Source organism: Lolium rigidum, chromosome 5 (genome assembly GCF_022539505.1).
Source record: "Lolium rigidum isolate FL_2022 chromosome 5, APGP_CSIRO_Lrig_0.1, whole genome shotgun sequence".
Classification (NCBI taxonomy): Eukaryota; Viridiplantae; Streptophyta; class Magnoliopsida; order Poales; family Poaceae; genus Lolium; species Lolium rigidum.
Window position 1 is genome coordinate 238,358,730 of NC_061512.1, and position 20,585 is coordinate 238,379,314.

Consider the following 20,585-nt stretch of genomic DNA (forward strand, 5'->3'; position numbering starts at 1 on the left):
GAGGCGAAAGATTTGCCATTTTCATTGATAGAGAAGAAGTCCCCACCATTATCAATGCTTGCAATGATGTGCTTATTCATAGACATGGCAATCTGAATATGTCCAAGGAGATAGATCACCATAAGCATAATCAGATACTCAAGTTGATTAGTTCAATTGGCAACATATTCATCTGTGTGGATGCCATCCACTTGGTCCTATACAGGTGATACTTTTATCATTAAGCAGAGAAGTTGCTTTGGAGTCCCATGATCCTTTTTGATAGGTTTAACCGTTTAACTAATCATTAAGCAGAGAAGTTGCTTTAGTGAGGGACTATAAGCAACATAGATGATTGGTTTTGTTCATTCTTACTCCCTTGTTCCGTCAGCATTGAAGTATGATACCCTAGCCACTGTCGTGTTGAGTGGATTGAGTCTCGAGCCGAGACTTTCCGTTATTTTTGCAGTTCAGAAAAACAAATAGAGACCTAGACGGACGCATCGCAGTTAGTCGGTTAGGATCACTCCCAGATCGTGGACTATCTGTAACCGACTCAAAATGGTCCACGTTGTCTAGGGATTCCCGGGCCTATATAATTTCTTGTCCGGCTACCGCAAAAACATATCTGATACACGAGTTAGGGTTTTGCCACCTGTCTCTTCTTGTGCCACCACCGTAGCATACTCCATCCCGCCCGCCGACGTGCACCAACGAACGGGAGAGCAGGTCTCTAGAAACCGCTTGCATGTAATTCTATACGGGAGAGGGCGAATTAGGTTTTTGGGAAGTGGAAGGATCGCATGCCGCACCTAGAGGGGGGGGGTGAATAGGTGCTAACCAATTTTTAGTTCTTTTTCAATTTAGGCTTGACACAAAGGTAAATTCTCTAGATATGCAACTATGTGAATTTACCTATATGATAAGGTCAACGACTAAGCAAGATATAGCTACACAATATATAGGGGAGATAAAAGGATAGAGGTAACCGAGAGTGGAGCACGCGGAGACACGGAGTTGATTCCCGTAGTTCCCTTTCTTTGCAAGAAGGTACGTCTACGTTTGGAGGAGTGTGGTTGCTACGAAAGCCAAACCAACGCCAAGAAGGCTTCACTCAGGTCTCTGGTGAGCAACGCCACGAAGGCCTAGCCCACTTCCACTAAGGGATTTCCTCGAGGCGGAATTCGGGCCTTTACAAGGTTCTTGGGGCACACATCCACAACCAAATTGGAGACTCCCAAATCTGTAACAACAACAAGAACAAGAACAATATCAACTACCAACAACTAGGGTTTCTCAAAAGAGGAACACTAGCAAATGGGCCCTCAAGCATATGAGGGGGAAATGCAAATCGCTTCGGTGAAGATGTAGATCGGGGTATTCTCCTTCGAATCTCCAAAGATCAAGAGCTTTGGTTGGGTGGATGAGAGATCTTGTGAATCTTGTGTTTCTTGAGGTGGCTCTAATGGTGATGAACTTGGGGAGTGATTGAGCAGCTTGGGGAGGAGGAAGAAGGAGGGTATAAATACCCCACTCCAAAATCCAGCTGTTGGAGCATTTCGGGGGGCGGATAATCCGGTGTAAGTGAGGGCCGGATAATCCCCCCCCCCCGGAAAATCCGGCCATGGGGAATTTCCGGGCAAAAGTCCGGCCCCCTATCCAGGGGGTTACTGAGCCGCATCGCCAAAAGTCTTTAGCCAATTTTGGGGGCCTGGAGAAACACAGCCTGCTTTTTTTTGTCTCGTTTTCCCACACAAAACAACCATATACATGTATATATATATTCTCTGCACCACTTCAACAAACATTAGTGTATCTCATATATTGACATCAAACATACCAAAACATAATCCGAGAGATGTTCTTTCAATCTCCCATTTTTTGGTGTTTGATGACAATATACGGATTTGCAATAAAAAACACTAGAGAGAACAAGCATGTTGGCAAAACGTAGAGGCACTCCCCGTACATGTGTGCATACAAGTAATTTGCATTTGAATACAAATGCACCACATATAGGTGCGAGGTGCCTCAACACAAGATATATCCAACATGAGCTCAAACAAGAGACATAGACATATATCTCTTGACCCTTCGTTTGACTCACCTTCCTGACCCTTCGTTTCATCTCCTCGCGTGCCTTGTTCGGCTCCTCTCTCTGTTCCTATAAAAGAGGTCGCTCCTCTCCAGAGACATACTACGAGACACATCACCATATGCGCCTACCACTCGGTTCCAGAGCTTTGCGCCGCCGCTCAAGACTTCTCCATCCCGTCTACCGGCGTGCACCGCTGGACGGGACAGCAGACCTCCGGAACCCCGTCTCTTGTGATCATGTACGGGAGAGAGGCGATAAGGTTTTTGGGGAGCGCTCTAGCGCGACTGCTGGCATCGACATCGACACGGAGGCCGACGACTACTTTCACAACGACAACTTTTTCCCCGACATCAGCAACCTCTTCAGCGACATGGCTCTCAACAGCGACAACGTCAATGCTGGTTCCTCTTCTGGACCGTATGTGTTTTTGCCTTTTTTTTATGAGATCATGATGCTCTTCCTTCTCCTAACAACATGTTCAGGTTCATTGTCAGGAAACATACTACTCTTATCAATCAGTTTAGACTTGTTGCTTCTTTACTCTATGGTGATTTGCATGACTAGTTTAATCTCAAACTTTTTAGTCATGTTTTATCTACTATTTTGTTTGATTAAATCATAAGAAAAATTGCTAATATATTCAACAGCCACAAATTAGATGTAGGCTACCAAACGCGTTCCATATGTTTTCCCTGATAAGTCGACATGTGTTTTCCGTCGTCTCTAATCATCGCGCGCGTTGAAGGAGGAAGCAGAGCAACGGAAGGAGGAGAATCGTGCAAGGCAGAGAGAGGTACGTCCTGATCCATGCATTTAGCAGTCAAAGAAGCAAAAGGTGGCTTGAAAAAGAGAAGCAAAAAAGTGGTGGTATTTTCTGTCGTGCCCGTACCGTACGTATGATTTAATCGTGTCATCTCGTCCGTGCCATCATGAGATGGGACTCAAACAGGAGATGAGCCACTGCTGCGCGCTAAACGTACGTACTGAGACGTGGACCAATCGTGATGATCTGATAAAGCTGGACCACGACGCATGCATGCACCCTATATATCGATCCCCAACTGTTGGATCCACACTCACAGTTTGGGCTCGTGATGCACGGTGGCGGTCGCAGCTAGCCATCTGCGCCTATCACGTAACGGGAATGGGAGTTGGGTCGTGCTTTCCATGCTCCTGAATCAGGTTCGGTTTGGACAAAGTGAAATAGGCTGTTCACCACAAATAAACTTGGTAACCTTACTTATTTATTAATTACTTGTCGCTGATTCATACGTATCTAGACACCTTCTAAAATGTCATTGGACACCAAATACTTAAGCAGGTCATCAAGAGTTATTCGTAGATGGTTCATTTTTGATAACTCTCTATGTGTAGTATACAGAGTAGTTAATTAAGACGCCACATTTCTTAGTATGGATAAAACTGGTTTGGGCCAATGATAAAAAAAATTAAAGTCATTCTATTATGTTGATAGGGTTGAAAGTCGAAACTAATACCGGCCAATTTTGACTTAATTATCATCTCTTTACATTTGACGTCTACGTTGCTAAGTTAAATGTCACATGCAACTAGTCACAATTATTTTGTGTGCAAAATGCCGGATTCGTGTAACTTTGAACTAGAAGTAGGTCATGTTTGAATCATAGTTTATTGTTGCAAAGTCGGAAAGTTCTTCTGAAACATGACCTTAATTACTTTGGTCACACTCTACAAGAGCGTTTGGTATGAGCCATCCTCTCATTTTGTTCACGCTGTCTTTGCTCCTTTGTTTGCACTCCATCCTCTCGATCGGGTTGTTCTGTATTTACCATCAACCTGATATTTATCCTTGTTTTTTGGCTCCTCGTCATGTTACTGTTACTTGGATTTGCAGTATGGTTCGCATGCTATTTTTTTTCCTAGGTATATAGCTAGCGGCCAATTATTATTTCATATGAGATCTATGTATAATTGTGTTCCTCTTTCCTTCGCTCGTCACTTACTCTCCCCACATAAGTACGCCATGGTACTAAGACATAAGTCTTTTGCGAGTGGGTATTGATCTGGATTGGTGAACCCGAAAAGACCAGTGGTACCACACTGTCCATCATAGGGAAATAAAGAAAACGACTAATTATTAATTGATCTTTCTTAGAAGTATGTAAGGTCATAAAAACAGTACTACAAAACTGATAATTAAGATAAAAACAAGAAGAAGGTAGTAACTCACAACTACAACCCCCAATCTTCTCACGTGCACAAATAAACACGTGGGTTGTGCACGTACCATGTTAGGACAAAAATACACGCCCTTGAAGACAGTTGGATCTTCTTCGCGAGAAGGGTATTGATCTGGGTTGGTAAACATGAAGAGATCAATAGTACCACCACTGGTCATCATAGCAAAAAATACAAAATACAATGACTAATTAAAATTTAATCTTTTATTCAGAAGTATGTGAGATCACAAAAGGATACTATAGTAACTCAACACAACAACCCGCAAAATCTTATTCAAACAATGCACATCATTGAGTCTGGAATGCTTTTTTTCTTCAAATGGTCAACGAGGGGACGAGCCCCACCTAGCTTTTCATTGAAAAGGGGTTAGACTAACCCGAGGAATGAGATCGAGCTGCAAAGAGAGTTTTACAGAGAATTGTCACGATGACAGCTGCAAAACCCCCACGCAATGAGCATCAAAACATGCTACGGGCACTATGGGAGAAAAAGCCTTTGCCGTGCAACTATTTGCATGGCAAAGGGCCCTATATGCACGACAAAGGTCGCACGGTAATGCTATTGACAGTAAAGGCTTCTTTGCTGTGCGCCTCACCAGTGTTGCACGACAAAGGTCGCTGATGGCGCGTGAGACACACGTCTGTTGGGAACCCCAAGAGGAAGGTGTGATGCGTACAGCAGCAAGTTTTCCCTCAGTAAGAAACCAAGGTTATCGAACCAGTAGGAGATGAAGGCCACGTGAAGGTTGTTGGTGAAGTAGTGTAGTGCGGCGCAACACCGGGGATTCACGGCGCCAACGTGGAACCTGCACAACACAATCAAAATGCTTTGCCCCAACTTAACAGTGAGGTTGTCAATCTCACCGGCTTGCTGTAAACAAAGGATTAAACGTATGGTGTGGAAAATGATGTTTGTTTGCGAAGAACAACAAAGAACGAGTTTGCGGTAGATTGTATTTCAGATGTAAAAGAATTGACCGGGATCCACGAGTTCACTAGTGGTGTCTCTCCAATAAGAAATATCATGTTGGGTGAACAAATTACGGTTGGGCAATTGACAAATAGAGAGGGCATAACAATGCACATACATATCATGATGACTACTATGAGATTTAATTAGGGCATTACGACAAAGTACATAGACCGCTATCCAAGCATGCATCTATACCTAAAAAGTCCACCTTCGGGTTAGCATCCGCACCCCTTCCGGTATTAAGTTGCAAACAACGAGACAATTGCATTAAGTATGGTGCGTAATGTAATCAACACAAATATCCTTAGACAAAGCATTGATGTTTTATCCCTAGTGGCAACAAGACATCCACAACCTTAGAACTTTCCGTCACTCTGTCCCGGATTCAATGGAGGCATGAACCCACTATCGAGCATAAATACTCCCTCTTGGAGTCACAAGTATCAACTTGGCCGGAGCCTCTACTAGCAACGGAGAGCATGCAAGAACATAAACAACACATATATGATAGATTGATAATCAACTTGACATAGTATTCCATATTCATCGGATCCCAACAAACACAACATGTAGCATTACAAATAGACGATCTTGATCATGATAGGCAGCTCACAAGATCTAAACATGATAGCACATGAGGAGAAGACAATCATCTAGCTACTGCTATGGACCCATAGTCCAAGGATGAACTACTCACACATCAGTCCGGAGGCGATCATGGTGATGTAGAGTCCTCCGGGTGATGATTCCCCTCTCCGGCAGGGTGCCGGAGGTGATCTCCTGAATCCCCCGAGATGGGATTGGCGGCGGCGGCGTCTCTGGAACTTTTTCCGTATCGTGGCTCTCGGTAATAGGGTTTTCGCGACGGAGAGTATAAACTAGGCGGAAGGGCAGAGTCGGAGGAGGCACGGGCCCCCATATCATAGGGCGGCGCGGCCCCCCCCCCTTGGCCGCGCGGCCCTGTGGTGTCGGCGCCCCGTGGCCCCACTTCGTATCCTCTTCGGTCTTCTGGAAGCTCCGTGGAAAAATAAGACCCTGGACGTTCATTTCGTCCAATTCCGAGAATATTTCCTGTGTAGGATTTCTGAAACCAAAAACAGCACAAAACGAGAACGACGCTTCGGCATCTCGTTAATAGGTTAGTGCCGAAAAATGCGTGTAAATGATGTAAAGTGTGTATAAAACATGTGAGTATTATCATAAAACTAGCATGGAACATAAGAAATTATAGATACGTTTGAGACGTATCAGTCGCTTCTTTGCCGTGTGCCAAATATGTTTTATCAAAAAAGTCTCAAACTGGTCGGTCTGGGATTCGAACCTAGGACGCAGAGTAGGGAAATTGTGCAACCTTGCCACTGGACTAAGTGTTCGTTTGTTGATAACTATACCACGCCAGGCCTTTGAGCTGAGAAGAAATCCAGCTTTTACATCTTTGACGTGCGCTTACACTAGGCAAAGGCTTGCTTTATCGTGCGTTTGTTAAAACACTAGGCAAAGGCTGCTTTGCCGTGCAACACAGCTGCACGCACGACAAATGGTGAGGCACGACAATGCCCAACGCCTTTGCCGTGCAATGAATCTTTGCCGTGCGGTGTGTGGGCCATTGCCGTGCGGCCTCTTCCGTCGTTGCCGTGAATCTTATCTTTGCCATGTGCTTGTGTCTGTCTTTGCCGTGGGCAAGATCTTTACCGTGCGTTTCTCTCCGTGCGCACGGTAAAGAAATTTTTGCCGTGCAGGAATACACTGTAAAGATAGGATGCACGGTAAAGACAGTTTTTCCCATAGTGGGGGAACGTCACAAGCAGACGCGTTATGAAGCGGTGAGAGCCAAACGTCGGCTGACATTGCTCTTTTTGCCGAGAGGGAGACGGGTGCTCCAACGGTTAAAACTTCAAATAAAAGAAAGCTTTTTGACCAACTTTGACTTAAAAGCTGTTATTAATTGTGAATTGCATCTTTTTTTCAGAAATGTACTAGTACCAAAACAACAGGTAAAACAGAAGAAGAAACCAGTAATAACTCACAAAAAATAGAAACCCAAATCTTATACGGTAGTGTATTATATATACTCCGTATATATCACCTATGGAAACAAACATTTGAACACCGGTGTCTTTTTGTTGCGAGAAAAAAGTCGCAGAAGTCAAGAGAAGACAAGAAGAAGCCACGCCACCTTTCTTTGGCTTTTCTCCACACCCAAAACCGCCTCGCTCGTCCTCTCCCCTCCGCCCCAAACCCCCAGCGCAGCCCACTGCGTGACTGCTCCTCCGGCCTCCCACCCGCTGCCCTGCCGCCGCCGCTCACCACTGACCCAGGCCCCTGTCGTGCTCGCGCGCCCCGCCCTCCCAGCCCGGACCCCCGCAGGAGCACGGCGCCGCCGCGCACCGCGCCGACATTGCGGGAGACCCAGGTGCGTTGCCGCTGCGTGCGTGCGTACGTCGGCGCGAGCTGATCGTCCCTCCGCTCAAATTTCCCGTTCGCCGAGCTCTTCACCCCTCTTTCTCTCTGACGCATCTCCCTTTGCCTAGTCCCTGCAGGAGCAGGCTGTGTCGGCGCGGCCCGGTCTCCGTCCCTCCGCTCGCCCCACCCCGCGTCGTCGTCTCGCAAGCCCCGCCCTCCCGGACAAGCCCCGCGCGCGCCGACATTGGGAGGCTGCCAGGGTGAGTTGATCGACCACCGCGCTCGTCCCCCTCTGTTTGTTGGTAGCATTCACGTTTTGCTCCTTGTGCGCGGCCGGCGCGGCACGTCGTGCGACGCCATCGACTCGCCGCTGCATTTACTGATTACCGCAGTGCGGGGAGGAGTAATTATGGTCTTCCAATTATTCGAGCAGCAACCCTTAATTCCCTTCCATTTTTGTGCTGTACATGTTTTTTGTTTGTGATTTTCCCCTTTAAAATTTCACCAAACTACTCCTTCCGTCCTTCCTGTTAAAAATCCCGTTCGTTTTGCCTACCTTCCTCCCCCCTTGAAAAACTTTCTACAGTAGTAGTACATTCTGTTCCTCCAGATTCCGCCCCCGGTTTCGCCGTCGTGGCGTCGATTCAATTCAACTCGGCCCCTTCCTGCTGTCTCGGCCTACGTACGGTAGCGATCGACTCTTCTGCAGCAGGTGTTGGTCAGCCCTCCTCACAGGTAATCGAATTACACTTGAATGCAGTCGAACTACATTTAATACACAGCTAATCGTACTCGGTTGACGGTTGGCCAGCCCTCCTCACGGTCCCATAAACAAATCACTCCCAAATGATGGCCCAGATCCCAGCGAGGAACAAGAACATCCCCAGCATCTCCGCTCACTGCGCGGCTACATACCTACTGTAGCCTGTAGATCAATGGAGCGAGAGCGGCGCGCGGTACCTAGGCCGAGCTACACCTAGGTCGGGTTTTTTTGAATCTCTGAAATTTTTATTTTAGACAAGTTAAAATAAATTGAGAAAAATACCATGATATCGACAATATTGTAACCTACAAACGTGTAAATTTTCAGAATGAAGTATGTTGTATTTTGGAAAAATAAAAAAATCTTGATTTCGTCATTGGTGAATAGTAATAATGAACAATACACTATAATCTAGATTTCGTTATTTTTACCAAGGTAAAATACAGCATATTTTAATCTGAAAATTTACACATTGATAGATTCCAACATTCTCTACGCGTACATATTTTTTTCAAAATTTTCTAGAACTACAAAATCAATAGTTTTGAAGTTTTTAAGAAAAAAAACCGGATTCTTCACATTTTGATTAGATTAGATTAGTATACAGTATACTGGTACAATTGGGCCAAGAAACACCAACGACTCTATTTGCAGTTAAGCCCCTGAAGTCTGTACCCTTGACAGCAATTGCCGTTCTGTATCGGTCCAGTCCCAATCTCTGTTCCTGGCTGCTGGCTCCCTGGTCGAACACCAAGATCAGAGAGCCTGTAGGACAGAGGCTTCAGAGATTTTTGTGATGGGGGGTGGGGGGTGGGGGACGATTAAGAGGAAATTTTCTTCAGAGGTTTAAGGTGTACTGCTGAGGGGAGCCTATTACTCTTGTTTGTTTTGAGTTGATTCCTCTGTTTCAGTCAAAGATAGAATTGATCTTTACATGCAAGTATTATTGAACTTTACCAAGTTGTATAATGACACTGTATGAACTTGTTGCAGGATTATGTTCTGAACGCCTGGAAGATTTGGTTCCTGGTCATCTACATTCTACTTAGAAGACTATAACTCACAAGGTATGAACAATTTTTTTGCCTCTTTCTGTTATGTGCTTTGTTCATGAGCACAAAGTTGTGTATGTGCGAGCGTGCGTGCAATAAGCCGGCTCATACATTCGCTGCAATGGATATGTCTGGGTGCAAAATGGCCACCAGGAGTGGTTTGAGCACGTCCCTGCCATTGTAAGCAGGGGCCCTGTATGGCGATTCTGTCTTCCCAGTCAATGGAATTTCAGCGTTCTAAGTTAAAAAAAAACCAGCAATTATTTCATATTTCACTGCCAATGTATGTTGGCTAACAAGCTCATCTTGGTAGAGTTAGATTATTATATTTCAAATTCTGAAATCAGAGAACTGCATATATAAGCACATAGAAACTCCCCCAGCAGGGACGGCTGATAGTCATTACTGGTTCTTCCTCCTTTTGCTCTGTTGGAAGTGTACATAAGTTTTGAACACCTCCACAGTCCCCCTGAGCTGTAGGATGTTCTTGAGCTGAGCATGACATGAAGCTAACTGCTGTCCTTTCTTTTACTTCAGGAGTTTATAGTGTATTTCTGAGGGGGTTGTATTACTTTCGATCCAGCTGAGTTTCGTCTGCTGCATTACTGTTGTTACTAGCCAGCAGCAAAGAGCCAAAGATAGAGGACGACATGTTTGAGAAGGCATCAGTTTAAGTCCCTGCTTGAGCTGTATTCATGTATGCATGTTCTTTTGATTGATGTTTACCTCCATGTGTTATTAAACTTTACCAAGTTCTATACCAACTCGATATTAACTTGTTGCAGGATATGTACTGAGTAATGAGTATGCATAGAAGCTACGGTTCCTGGTCATCTACATTCTACCCAGAAGACTATAACTCGCAAGGTATGAACATAAAGTTATTGTTTCTGCCATGTGCTAAATACATCGAGCAACTGCGTCATTTTTCATTCCCACTGTATGTTGACTGACAAGCTCATCTTGGTAGAGTTACATTATTATATTTCAAATTCTGAAATCAGAGAGCAACAGTAGGGATGATTGATAGTTTCTTCCTCCTTTTGCACTGTTGGAAGCATATACAAGTTTTGAACATCTCCATGGCCAAACCTCGAATATTTTTGACTTGAAGCCTTGAACATCTGGTCTGGTCCAAACAAATGAAACCCTGACTATTCCTTCGATTGTCTTTTCTCATAATCTAAGGAAAACTTGGATTTTATTTTGGTCTCCATCACCTAGAATATCTCATTTTTTGAGCCATTATCTAGTGAACAAAATGAAATTTTGACACATTGTACGTTACATGGTTCTTTGGGAAGCTACTGACATATTTAATCTCTTTGTGCAGATTGAACTTTACACAATTCCGATGAACATAATAGCAATGGGATCTCAAAGATTATGTCTTCTCATTCTTCTTCTATTCATCCCCATCTGTGTCTTGTCCGAATCAAGTGATATAAGTACTTTGTACACTCTGCGGCACTCAATTGCTGAAGAAAAAGGTTTCCTTCGCAGCTGGTTTGATTTAGAAATTCCCCCATGCAACTGGTCAGGTATAACTTGTTCGGGACATAATGTTGTGGCCATAGACTTGTCCTTCGTGCCACTCTATGTCCCATTTCCCTCATGCATCGGGGCATTCGAGTTACTTGTTGGGCTCAACTTCAGTGGATGTGGGTTTACCGGTGAGCTTCCAGATGCCTTGGGGAATTTGCAGCATCTTCAGTACCTAGATTTGAGCAATAACCAGCTTACTGGGCCCCTGCCTGCCTCTTTATATAATTTGAAGATGCTGAAGGAAATGGTGCTTGACGGAAACCAACTATCTGGACAACTGAGCCCTGCAATTGGTCAGCTGGAGTACATCACTAAGCTGTCTATGTCTATGAATTCCATCTCTGGTGACCTTCCTACAGAGCTGGGAAGTCTACAGTACCTTGAGTTCCTGGACCTTCAGATTAACAGACTGAATGGGTCGATTCCAGCAGCATTTTGTAATCTGTCTCGGCTTTTGCATCTTGATATAAGCCAGAATAACCTCTGTGGATCAATATTTTCTGGAATAAGCTCGTTGGTGAATCTTTTGACACTCGATCTGTCCTCGAACAACTTTGTGGGGCCAATACCTAGGGAGATTGGTCAACTGGAAAATCTGAAACTGCTTATTTTGGGCCAGAATGGTTTCACAGGAACCATTCCAGAAGAGATTGGCAACCTGAAGTGGCTTGAAGTACTTCAACTCTCTGTGTGCAAGTTCACAGGTACCATTCCTTGGTCGATCAGCGGTCTTGTAAGCCTGAAGGAACTGGATATATCAGAGAATAACTTTGATGCTGAACTCCCACCACCTATCGGTCGGCTTGGAAATCTGACACAGCTGATTGCAAAGGGTGCAGGCCTCAAGGGGAGCATACCAAAGGAACTAAGTAACTGCAAGAAGATTACCCTCATTAATCTATCGTTCAATGAGCTCACTGGCTCTATCCCCGAACAACTTGCAGAATTGGATGCTATTGTGGCCTTTTCCGTGGAAAAGAACAAATTATCGGGCAATATTCCAGACTGTATAAGGAATTGGACAAATGCAAGATCAATATCGTTGGGTCAAAACTTTTTCACTGGACCTTTGCCATTGCTGCCATTACCGCATCTGCTTAGTTTCTCTGCTGAATCCAACCTTCTCTCAGGTTCTATCCCTGCCAAGTTATGTGAAGACAACTCCCTGCGTTCACTCATACTGCATGATAATAATCTTACCGGGAGTATTGAGGAAACTTTTAGAGGATGCAAAAATCTCACTGAGCTGAACTTGCAAGATAACCGTCTTCATGGTGAGATACCAGGGTATATGGCTGAGCTGCCTTTAGTTACTCTGGAATTGTCCCTAAATAACTTCACGGGAATGTTGTCTGAGTCGCTGTGGGAGTCATCAACACTTTTGCAGATATCTATCAGCAATAATCAGATTACAGGCCAGATCCCCCATAGCATTGGGAGGCTGTCCAGCTTGGAGAGGTTGCAGATAGACAACAACTATTTGCAAGGACCCATCCCTCCGTCTGTTGGCGCTCTACGGAATCTGACAATTTTGTCGCTGCATGGCAATGGGTTATCTGGGAACATGCCAGTAGAGCTCTTCAACTGCCGAAACCTTGCCACGCTGGACCTGAGCTCTAATAATCTGTCGGGGCACATCCCGAGGGCCATATCTAACCTGATAATGCTCAATAGCTTGAGTTTGTCTTATAACCACCTCTCTGGTGTTATTCCTGCTGAGATATGTGTGGGATTTGAGAATGAGGTTCACCCTGACTCGGAGTTTGTTCAGCATAAAGGTCTTCTTGATCTGTCATACAACCGCTTGATTGGTCAGATTCCAACAGCAATAAAAAAGTGTTCTATGCTGAAGGTGCTAAATCTGCAAGGCAATTTACTGAATGGCACCATTCCTTCAGAGCTTGGTCAGTTGACGAATCTTACAACTATTAATTTGTCTTTTAATGGACTGATCGGACCGATGCTTCCTTGGTCTGCACCATTGGTACAACTCCAAGGCCTTATGCTATCAAATAACCACCTAGATGGCACCATTCCTCCTGAGATAGGCCAAGTTCTTCCCCAAGTTTTTATGATAGACTTGTCCTGTAATCTACTTACTGGAACTATACCCCAGTCTATCCTGTGCAACAAAAACCTAATACGCCTGGATGTCAGTAACAACAATCTCTCTGGAAAAATTATGTTCTCTTGTCCCATGGACATGGAATCTTCGAGATCACTGGTTTTCTTCAATTTAAGCAGTAACCATTTCTCAGGGACCCTAGACGAGTCTATCTCGAACTACACACAGCTGTCTTCTATTGATATCCACAACAACAGCCTCACTGGAAGCTTACCACCAGCACTCTCTGATCTCAGCCGTTTGAACTATCTTGACCTCTCAAGCAATGATTTCTACGGTTCCATCCCTTGCGGTATCTGCAATATATATGGCCTCACATTTGCCAACTTCTCTGGTAACCACATCAGCACATACAGCTCAGCAGATTGCGCAGCTGGTGGTATTTGTTCCACTAATGGCATTGATAGTAAGGTGGCTCACCCATCTCATCGAGCTCGAAGATTAGTGATCATTTGTGCCGTGTCACTTGTTGTCATCATCTTGTTAGTTCTTATGGTAGTTTATCTGAGAAAGAAACCACTGAGGAGCACATCAATTGTTTTTGTATCTGCCAGTAAGGCCAATGCTGCCATTGAGCCAACCTCATGCGATGAACTCCTAGGAAGGAAGTCACGGGAACCTCTGAGTATCAATCTCGCAACATTTCAGCATTCGCTGCTAAGGGTCACCACAGAGGATATACTGAAAGCCACAAAGAATTTCAATAAAGAGCACATCATAGGCGATGGTGGCTTTGGCACTGTGTACAGGGCAGCACTCCCTGAAGGCAGGAGAGTTGCGATCAAGAGGCTTCATCGTCATTTCCAAGGTGATCGCGAATTCCTAGCTGAGATGGAAACCATTGGAAAGGTGAACCATCCAAACCTTGTTCCCCTACTTGGCTACTGTGTTTGTGGCGACGAACGGTTCCTGATCTATGAGTACATGGAGAATGGGAGCCTTGAGATGTGGCTGAGGAACCGAGCAGATGCAGTTGAAGCACTTGGATGGCCAGATCGTCTCAAGATCTGCCTCGGTTCTGCCCGTGGGCTTGCTTTCCTCCATGAAGGATTTGTGCCCCATATCATCCACCGGGACATGAAATCAAGCAACATTCTGTTGGATGAGAATTTCGAGCCGAGGGTTTCCGACTTTGGCCTCGCAAGGATAATCAGCGCCTGCGAGACCCATGTCAGCACACTCATTGCCGGTACATTTGGATACATCCCCCCAGAGTACGGCATGACAATGAAGTCCAGCATGAAAGGCGACGTGTACAGCTTCGGTGTCGTCATGCTGGAGCTGCTCACAGGACGTCCACCCACAGGGCAAGAAGATGTGGAAGGAGGTGGAAATCTTGTCGGCTGGGTAAGATGGATGATGGCACGCGGCAAGGGGAACGAGCTGTTTGATCCTTGCCTACCTATCTCAGGTGTGTGGCGGGAGCAGATGGTGCGTGTCCTTGCCATTGCCCTGGACTGCACCGCTGACGAGCCGTGGAAGAGGCCGATCATGCAAGAGGTGGTGAAAGGACTCAAGATGGCCCAGACAATGGAGTGCGGACCTCTGGTAGTGATGGTTTCCAGGGGCACATAGCGCTGAGCTTGAAGCACCATTCTTCTTGATAGTGATGTGATGTAATAACAAGCTAATGGTAGGCATAACTTGTAGCTGTAGAGTAAGGTCGCTGGAGATTGTAGCAAGAGAAACTAGTGTTCCTCATTTTCGTATCATCGATCCTCAATATCAGCACGAAACTCTTTTCCAGTTTGATGATTGGTGATATCTGCTGATAATATATGCAGGTACAAGGATTTCAGCGAGCAAGTGACATCTCTGCAATTGTAGATAATAGATTGTCCTGTTGCGGAGGTACCTCTCCTTTTTTTCGAGGGCACGTACAAGGCGTGTCAAATCTTTATAGAAGGAGAAGCAAAACAAGTACAAGACCCGAGATACGAGTGCGATTGTGCGAACACACTTTCGGTAACACTCCTAGAACTCACCTCCACACACACACATACACACAACCTGCTAGGCCTACTCTCGCGCTTGATCATAACTCCCTCCACTCCTAGCGTCACTCTAGAGCTTGAACTCCTCTGCAATATTGTCTACCATCTGTTGTGTGTTGCGTTGTTTGTCCACATTTGCGAATACTCTCGCATTCCTCTGTTTACATAGGGTCCATGCCACCAAAATGATCAAAGTTTCCAATCTCTTCCTATCCGAGCTTTTGACACTTTTCCTTGCTTTCGTCCACTATCTTTCTAGGTTTATGTCCTGTTGGGGCTCCTGGATTTGCAAGCCAGCCCTTCTCAAGCACCCAAACCGAACTTGCTTGGCATATGGGTATTGGGTCAAAATGTGATCGACGTTGTTCTCCTCTAAGTCCTCTTTCAGAATGTGAATCAAGCATGATGTTGATCTTGTAGTCCATGTCCCGCTCTACGATCCAAGGTCCACAATCTCTATTTGATTGCAAGCCAACTGAAAATCTTGCATTTTAGCGACGCAAACGATTTCAAGATTGGGTTGCACATGCTCCAGTCAATGCCTCCAAGGCAGAGCATCTCAGATGTTGTTTTCGCATAATACTTTCCCGTCTCCGAAGCTTTCCAGATGATGTGGTCTGGAGCATTGACATCTCTGATAACCCCCTCAATATCCTCCCATAAGTGTATGCATTGGGCGTAACAGTCAGCTGATATGTCCCCATTAATGTCCTTGATCCAATTCTCGTTAGTGAAGGCATCCGACTAAACGTGTGTTCCTTCTTTTGGTCTTGACTAATGCCACCACTACCGGCACAATTTCCTCCACTGTGCGGCCTCCAATCCATCGATCTCGCCACAACAAAGTAGCACCATCCCCAACTGTGAAACGAGCAACGCTTTGAAACACCTGCTGAACCTCCTTGTCTTGTAGTGCCGGCAGCCCTTGCCATGGCTTTGTTTGATCAGTTCGCCGAAGCCATATCCAGCACACACGCAAATCTAAACCCTGGAGACGTAAATCTTTCACTCCTAAACCTCCAAAACACGAGGTTTGCATATGTTGTCCCGTGCTACCAAGCACCGCCCGCCATTCACCTCTTTCTTGCCAGCCCAGAAAATCCCCTTAGCCATTTCGTTATCTCATCTAGTAGCCATGCCGGTGCTTCCGCAACAAGCATCTGGTGTACCTCCTGGGCGGCAATCACATGGTTGATTACCACTATTCTCCCAGATCTCTCCAAAAAACCACGCTGCCATGTCGAGACACAGTTCAAAATCTGATCTAGCAAGGGCTGCCACTGAGCTCTAGTGAGGGGTCTAAGGGCCAACTGCAGCCCCAAGTACCTAATGGGGAACTGTGCAATCTCACATCTGAGCTCCCTAGTGATCATCTCCTCGTCTCCCTTCCGTCCTCTGATCAGAGTTGCTGTTGTTTTTGTATAGTTGGCTTGCAATCCCGAAGCTTCTCCGAACATGTACATAATATGTTTTTACTGCCAACAGCTCCTGCTACATTAATCTATGACTTATAAATTTCAAAGAAAATTGGAAGAACAAAATTAGCTTGTGTATCAATAGTGCGAGTTATACATGTATATGCACAGTGGTATATCTGTTTTTGTATAATCTAAATATCTCAACAGATGATCCTAGAGTGCACGAGAAGGTACCTTACTGGAATTTAATATGCGGCTCTAGATTTGACAAGTGTATTTTTTTATTGGAAAGCTTGGTCAATTGATTCACCCGAAGCTAGACAATCCTCAACTATCATTTGGTACATAAGAAAAAATGGAACCTAAGATTTTTACCGTAAAAATATAGCAGTTATTTGATTGTGAACATTTTTTTATTTTTTTATAAATCTGTTGCAACTCTCCACGTATGAACTATTTGTTATCAACTCTAGGTGATATTCACGTTCACGGGGCGATGGGGTTCCGTGTCGGCGACCTTGAACCAAGCGGCTACATGAGGTTGGACAACCATCACTCACATGCATGTGGGGGTATGGTTCCCTAGAACCGGGGGCAGGGGATGGTTGAAATTGGAAGGTAGGGGGTGGAGGTCGTTAGCCGGTGCAGGGCAGATCGTTCGCACAAACATCCGGATCAATAACACTTTGTGCCGGCATGGGCATTTGTGCCAGCAGATCTATAATGTGGATAAAACATCAAAAAAATTGAGAAAATTAATATCAGTATAAAGTGGCTCAAAAGTAATAAAAAATACAAATAGCTCATTGGACCACCTAGCAACGACTACAGACACTAGCGCAATCCGAAGACGCGCCGCTATCCTAGCCCCTCCATCACTGGAGCCAGACAAAACTTATCATAGTATAGCTTGTTATTATAGATAGACGAAAAGTCGTTATGCTAACCCAAAGAACCAGATGATACGTGCTCTCATTCCCAGCAAAACAGACACTGGCTACTATGAGAAATTCCTGAAGTACCAACGCCCCCGGGGAAGATAAGGAATCTTAGTTGGACTTGGTATGTGGCTCTAGTCTCTAGATGACGTCTGCATGGCACAAGATCGATGAACCAGAAACGCATATTCACGGCTCCAAGGATCCAATCCCTTGGACCAGGGAGGCAACTCTAGGTTCACGTATTCCAGCCCCTCCCTGGCCTAGCCGCCCCTCCCTCCCTCCACCACCGCCCCCTCCCATCTCCTCTCCTCCCTTCCCACCTTAACCTAGGGTCGCCACGCGTGAAGCGGCTCCGAGCGACGACCCAAACCCAAGAAGAGGCGGCCCATCTTCCTCCTCCTGGCCGCTGTCGCCGTCGGGGTCGGTGGTGGCGGCCACATCCGGCTGCCAAAGGCAGGGGCGGTGGTGGCGCGTCCATGGACTCCCCTTCGCGCGGAGGCGTGGTCTTCCAGCGGCGGCGACGGTGGACGGAGGGTCTGGTGGCGGTGGCCTTCGGCTACTTCACCTAGATCATGGCGGGAGACGCGGTGGTGTGGCAGAACTCGGCGGGGAAAGGGCGGCAGCGAGATCGTTGCTGACCTCCACTAGCCGGGTTGAAGGAGGAAGATGGATTGCGGTTCCTAGCCATGGCGGTGGCGTGGAGGCCGGCCGTTCCGGCTTTCATGGTGGTGGTCCTAGGGCTCTTCTTTCGCGAAGATGAAGACGTTCTGGATGCCGTATTTCTTCATCTAGCCGGAGTGATGATTTCTGGAAGGATCCGACAGCGAATGGAAGAGTGCATCTTTTACCTGGAGTTCACATGATCGGGTGGTATTCGGTCGCGCGCACCCATGCTTTTATTCCGACCGTTTGATTTCGGAAGGAGCGGCGGGAAGCTCTGTTCTGTGTTGACATCAAGAGACTTTTGGTCCTTGGTGAAGTCAGAAGCAGAGAATTCCATGAAGGCGGGATTGGGGGATTAGCTAAAGAAGGTTCAAGTCTCAGTGATGTTGAGGAACTTGCTTGGTATTCCGGAATTCACAACAGTGGTATGAAAGTGGGGGCGGCGGCACAGGTGAAGTTCAGAGTACTACCTTTCAGGGTGAAAATCCAAGGTCTGACCTTAACTGGTTGTGCCTGGCAATGACCTTGTCGGAGGCATTGTTTTGAGAGCGGAGACTATCTTTAGGGTGAAAACCTAAGATCTTTGATCGGATGACGACGGCGCTGGTGCACTGTTTGCTTCTTGGAGCCGTCGCTTTTGGAGAGTTTGTATTTCAGGTGTTGTCTAGGGGTGGATGTATTACTATTGCTAGGCATGTGATACTATGGCGGGACTTTTCTTTCTTAGTTTTCTTTTATCTTTTTTGCTGTGTGCATTCGTACTGCCATTAGGGTGTTGCATTTTTGCAGAGACTGTGTGTAATTGGTATCTTTTGATATTAATATATTTTCTTTATCGAAAAAAATGTGGCTCTAGATTGGACGAGGGACATCACAGATGAAAAATTGATGATACGTGCTCTCATGTCCAGCAAAACAGATGCTTGGTACTATCAGAAATACCTAAAGGAGTGCAATGCGGATGTATGCCTGAAGCACCAACGCCCGTCGGCCGGGAAGATGATCCTACCGCCGGGCAACGTCCAGCATTGGGACAGTGTCGGAGCGGCAGATCGGGCAGGTGGAGTGCGCGTCGAGCCACGGGTCGATGCAGTCCACGTGGTAGAGGTGCAGGCACATCGGCAGCAGCCGCACCGTCTCCCCGAGCCGGAACGCCCCGAGGCACACCGGGCACGCCGCCGCCGGCTCCTCCTCCCCTCCGTCCACCACGTCGTACCTGAACGCCGGTAGACGACGATGGGCCGCCGGATTCGCGGCCGTGGCCTGGCGAAGACGATGCAGCTCTTCGTAGTGCCGGCTAGGCTGCAGCTGCTGCGGCGGCGCAGGGGCGGCGGGTGGTGGTGCTGCCGCCGCCTCAGCGAGATCGTGGTCTTCGCAGTGCCTACTGAGGGTGCCGCAGACGAAGAAATAGAACAGTCCCACCACGAAGGCACCGACGAGGGCGAGGATAAACCAGCCTCCTTGATTTGAAGACGGCGGCGACGGCGGCGGCGGAGGATGCCATGGGGGTGTCGGTGTTGGTGCATACGACGGTGGTAGAGCAGGAGGGATGAAGCGGTGCTGCGTTGGACGACCCATTGGTGCAGGGCAACGGCAAGTTAATAGCTACGTTTTGTTTGGATACCTAGCAAGAAGATCATCCTCCTCGGGAGAGGACGGATGTCCCTTCATGCTTAGTTGCTTCTCCGTTCCTGGGTATATAGAGTGTATTAGGAAACTCACTGTAATGGGTGCAAGGATCGGTTGCAATCCCTACAAATTAGGAAACAATCAATCCACTCGATCTGGAATAACTGGAAATATGTCATGCCAAGTTTGCACGGGACGAGTCCGGGTGAATAGCCCAGATGCGACATCGTTGAGCTGAATTGGAAGCACAACGACGTTTTTCACAAGAATAGCTAGCATGCGACACTCGTTGCCTGTCCAAATAGCTGCAGTGCGACACTCGGCTTGGATCATCGTTAGCAGTTAAATTAGGATGTGGGGTCCACAACTTATCCAGCTCAGCTACGGCGTGTCCACCTGCAGGGCCGGACCCGCCACATATCCACGTCATGACGTGGGACCCACAACTCGCAGCACAAAACAGAGTCGGCGCAGCGCAGATCCATCCCAGCGACATTCCGACCGTTAGAGCCTCGCTCCCCCCTTCTTCTCCGGCGGCGCGGCAAGGCGAGCGGTCGATGTCGAGCTCCACCTCCGCCTCCCACTCCCGATGGCCGCAATACGGTCCAATGGAGATGACTAGGTGCCCAGATTGCCCCCGTACCGCTCTCCTATCACGGCGTGTCACAATGAGTGACAAGCATGGCAATCTTGGACGCGAGTATGTGAAATGCGAGGGCAAGCCAGAGCTGGGGAAGGTGAGATCTGAGTAATCCCGCTTCCAAATTTCCTGTAGTTTTGTCC

General features: G+C 46.7%; 1 protein-coding gene across 1 annotated transcript; it reads left to right on the plus strand.

Moving 5' to 3' along the window:
* Positions 1-10,856: 10,856 nt before the first annotated feature.
* Positions 10,857-14,732, plus strand: LOC124657306 (leucine-rich repeat receptor protein kinase MSP1-like). Its single transcript, XM_047195877.1, has one exon. It carries the CDS (start codon positions 10,857-10,859, stop codon positions 14,730-14,732), a length of 3,876 nt encoding a protein of 1,291 aa, XP_047051833.1.
* Positions 14,733-20,585: the final 5,853 nt, after the last annotated feature.